Source organism: Poromitra crassiceps (genome assembly GCF_964638095.1).
Source record: "Poromitra crassiceps genome assembly, chromosome: 5".
NCBI lineage: Eukaryota > Metazoa > Chordata > Actinopteri > Beryciformes > Melamphaidae > Poromitra > Poromitra crassiceps.
Genome location: NC_139642.1, coordinates 53,263,796 through 53,267,687, shown reverse-complemented (window position 1 = coordinate 53,267,687; position 3,892 = coordinate 53,263,796). Strand labels below are relative to the sequence as shown.

At 47.5% G+C, this 3,892-nt stretch overlaps 1 protein-coding gene across 1 annotated transcript in view; it reads right to left on the bottom strand.

The window, feature by feature from the left end:
• Positions 1-261: 261 nt before the first annotated feature.
• The window catches only part of igsf11 (immunoglobulin superfamily member 11), a gene marked incomplete at both ends in the record, with an annotated part of 150,521 nt that continues 146,890 nt past the window's right edge, over positions 262-3,892 (bottom strand). The window contains 2 exons of the mRNA XM_083637126.1: positions 262-862; positions 3,295-3,442. Coding sequence (XP_083493252.1) covers positions 262-862; positions 3,295-3,442 — 749 coding nt within the window. The remainder of the gene's footprint in view (positions 863-3,294; positions 3,443-3,892) is intronic.

Below are 3,892 nucleotides of genomic sequence, written 5' to 3'. Positions count from 1 at the left end.
ATACTGTCAGTGAGTTGGTTGTAGATGAACTCTGCACTGTAAAATCCTGGTTTATTGTGAGATTTTTAGAAAAAGTAGAGAGAAAGACAGGAAACAGAAAGACACGTACTGTAGAGTCGTAAAGGGAAGCAGGCTGCTTCGGCCTACTCGGTCTCACAAACCGGACCAGTTTTTCATAGATTTGAACCACCCGCAGCCGAACACAAGTTCTCCTTGTCAAAGGTCACAGTCAGGACGGGTTAGGGTTCAACAAGTCAAAGGTCAGACCAGCGAGCCGGCTCTGCTCTGGGCGGGCACCATGACGGGCACCGCTCCCATCCGCTCCAGCGTGGCCTGGCTCACCGCATACGAGTGCGTGTGCTGCCCGTGCGCCGACGCCGGGACCGGCTTGAGGCCCACCGAGCCGTTGCTGCGCGCCATGGTGGGCGGGGAGGGGGCGGAGTTTGTGGTGACCACTAGGGTCTTGGGCGGCGGGAGGGTGTGGCTGCCGTTGGCCAAGGTGGATGTGGCCGGCGGCGCGCCGGGCTGTGCGTGGCGGGACAGCGGGGCCGAACCCGGCGCCGTGACCGCCGAACTGTGGCCCGCATGTCCCGCGTGTCCCGCGTTTGGGCCGTGGGCGTGTCCCGCGTTTGGGCCGTGGGCGTGTCCGTGTCCATGCGTGCCGTGGGCGGCGCTGGAGAAGGTGTGGCGCGTGTCTCCGTTGTAGCGTGTGTAGGAGTTGGTGTCGTAGTTGGCCTTGGGGTTGTGCCAGTAGCGGCTGTTGTAGGTGTTGGTGGAGGTCAGCGTGTCGTTCTCCGAGGACGAGGCGTCCGCGTGGAACGCCTTCGCTGATGACGACCTCTTCGGAGGAAGGTCGTCCTCTCTGTTGAGAAGATGATTCAAACACAGGGCAGCCGGCGTAACGACACAGACGAACAAGAGAGATGAACGAGATTCAATGACAGTTACTTATCTGTAAATGCAGAATTTGCTGAATTGTTTGAAAGAAATCAAAAGAAGATCCAATCTATCAACAGGTTTTAAAAGAGGGATCGCTCCCGACCTTCTGGAATTCTGGGATAGTACCTGCAGTTTCGAAGAAGTATTTAGCACACTTTTACGTATGAGTCAATTTCGAGTATAGCCTACTAAAGCCTCTTCTAAACATGAAGTCTGGATCATGTCCGGCTAGCCAGAGCAGGATATTTTCCAGTTTCACCTTTCTAGACATGAGGAGTCTGTGTTTAGAAACAGCTGGAAATGGTCTGTATTCTCTCTGCCAGTGGGCGAGGGGAGGGGGTGCGGTAGTGTGTATCGATAACAAGAAATGTGATATGGAAACAGCTTTAGCGAATCTGTAACCAAACTCCATTCAAAAACATGCCGTTTTAACGGAGGATCCATTCCGACCATTCAGGCAATAACGAGGGGTGGCAATGTGCCAAAAATGAGCGCTTGCCTTTGTTACATAAAGCCGCCCAGTCAAAATAGTGGTCGCACCGTCGTCAATCACTGTGGGTGATTTATTTTACAAGTGGCATTTAAGTCATATCTGACTAGTTTTCAATTTATTTCTCCCCACAAAAGTTAGGCTAGGCCTATGTCTCGATATAGGCTGTCAGTCAGTCAGCTCCTCTCATCGACATAACCAGGCTCCTCTCCGCAGCTGTGTTAGCTTGGACGCTCACAGTCACAACACTGGCTGGCTGCCTCACAATACTTGGCTGCATCCAACTCGAGACAACTTTTCAGACCCTCCTGGAGACAATCTTTCTCAGAAGAGACTAAGGTTAGCGACAAATCTGGAGACTTTTTCTGACATGGGATTAACATTACCAGCAAGCAGCAGTAAGCAGGCAATGACGATAGCTGGGTAAGTCCACTAGCATCAATGCTAAGTTAGCAAAGTACCCGAGCACAGCTGAAGCACATGGCTAATTAATATGGATGTTAACGTCCATATTAATTAGCCATGTGCTTGCGCAATGACATCGTGTATTGGCGATGTCAAAGGGTGGCGATTGACGATCTGACTGAGGTCAAGATCGTGCAACTCTAGTAGTAGGCTATCATCTCCTTGTTGCATTTTTAAACTGGCAGATGGGGGACAAAGAAACGATTCAACTTTTACTTGTTTACTCACATATTTTGGCTCTCTTCCAAATAATCCAGCCACGTAAATAACGCTACATCCATTCATGAAAATAATGATCACTGGGACATTAATGGTTTGTAAAGTGTCACCACCCGCCCACTCAGACAGAACAGCTACATGATCCGGATCATGAGCTGCCAGTGTTAAACAACAGCTGCTTTTCCAATAATGCGGATCCTATACTAGGCGCTCAGATGGTCATGCGCATAAACCGGCTAATTGTTTCTAAACATGCAGGCCAACCGGCTAGGAGCTGGTTATAATCCGGATTCCACTGCATGTTTAGAAGGGGCTCAAATGTATACTTACATGCAAACAAACTGACTATTTCAGTCCCAACTACTGGTAGTGCGCTTGCTTCCAGGCACTCAAGTAGTGATGCACACAGAAAACCAAAATAACACTTTTATTCATTTCTGCCCTCTGCAGCATGTTACATATATTTTCAATCAACACTACCCAATTTAATTAGAAAATCCAATGGGTTCAGGAACTGGAGGTTTTGAAATTAAAGTATGAGTTCCAGTTTATTTGACAAGACTCATTCAAAGGTGCGATGTTGGGTAGAAGAGTTCAGGCTCTGATACATTTACGGTAATTTGGCGATGGAGAAAAACCTCAGTTTTAATTTGCTGTGCAAGTGGAGGAAAGCAGAAGACTGTAGGGGGAATTATGAACGCAGGGATGTAGCCGAGTCCAAATTAAGGCAAATATTTGAACAAAGATTATATTCTAATTGATTTATAAAGTAATTTAGGGGAGGAATTGCCACCCATGTATTAAACAAGTGGCAGAGTTTCACAGACTGTTTGAAAAGGTAAAGGAGGTTGTGATGAATACAGAAAAGTTGCTGCCAAGTTGAAAACTCAAAACCTCAAATCCAATTTACGGGTCTGGGTTTTCTGCGTGAAATAATGGTGATAGCAAAGCTGCCACATTTACTATTCTCCAATAAGAAGAAGCACAACAGCATTGTTGTAGTATGCATCTCATTACCATTGGAAATACAGCAGATCGGCCTCATTTAGCCTCCACTGCAACACAGCCTTCATAGAAGCAACTTTCTGCTCGATTCTTTATGGAGCGGAGAGACTCTCGCTGCTCCCGGCTGCAATTGATCAAAGTGTGCATGCTGGGAAGGAGAAGAGAAGAGGACCGACCTGATCTCGTTGGGGATCTCCTCCTCGTCGTACTTGTTCTTGTTCCTCCAGTAGAAGAGCGTGACCACGGCCAGCAGGCAGCAGATGATGACAGCCAGGACTCCTGTGGCGATGATCCCTGCTATCAGACCCACACTATGAGGCTGAGCTGTGGAACAGAGTGGGAGGAGGAACGTACCAAATCATTTACCGGTACTCCTTCAAGCAATTATTGATTGTAGCAAGGACACAGACACATTATGCTTCCAATTTTTTATATACACTAACAGGACCTTGTAGCGTAAGACCTATAGACCTAATCATAGTGCGCCACACTACAGTGCTTTTAACTGTACTACTAACTGTAGCGTAAGACCTATAGTCCTAATCATAGTGCGCCACACTATGGTGCTTTTAACTGTACTACTAACTGTAGCGTAAGACCTATAGACCTGATCATAGTGTGCCACACCACAGTGCTTTTAACTGTACTACTAACTGTAGCGTAAGACCTATAGACCTAATCATAGTGCGCCACACTACAGTGCTTTTAACTGTACTACTAACTGTAGCGTAAGACCTATAGTCCTAATCATAGTGCGTCACACTATGGTGCTTT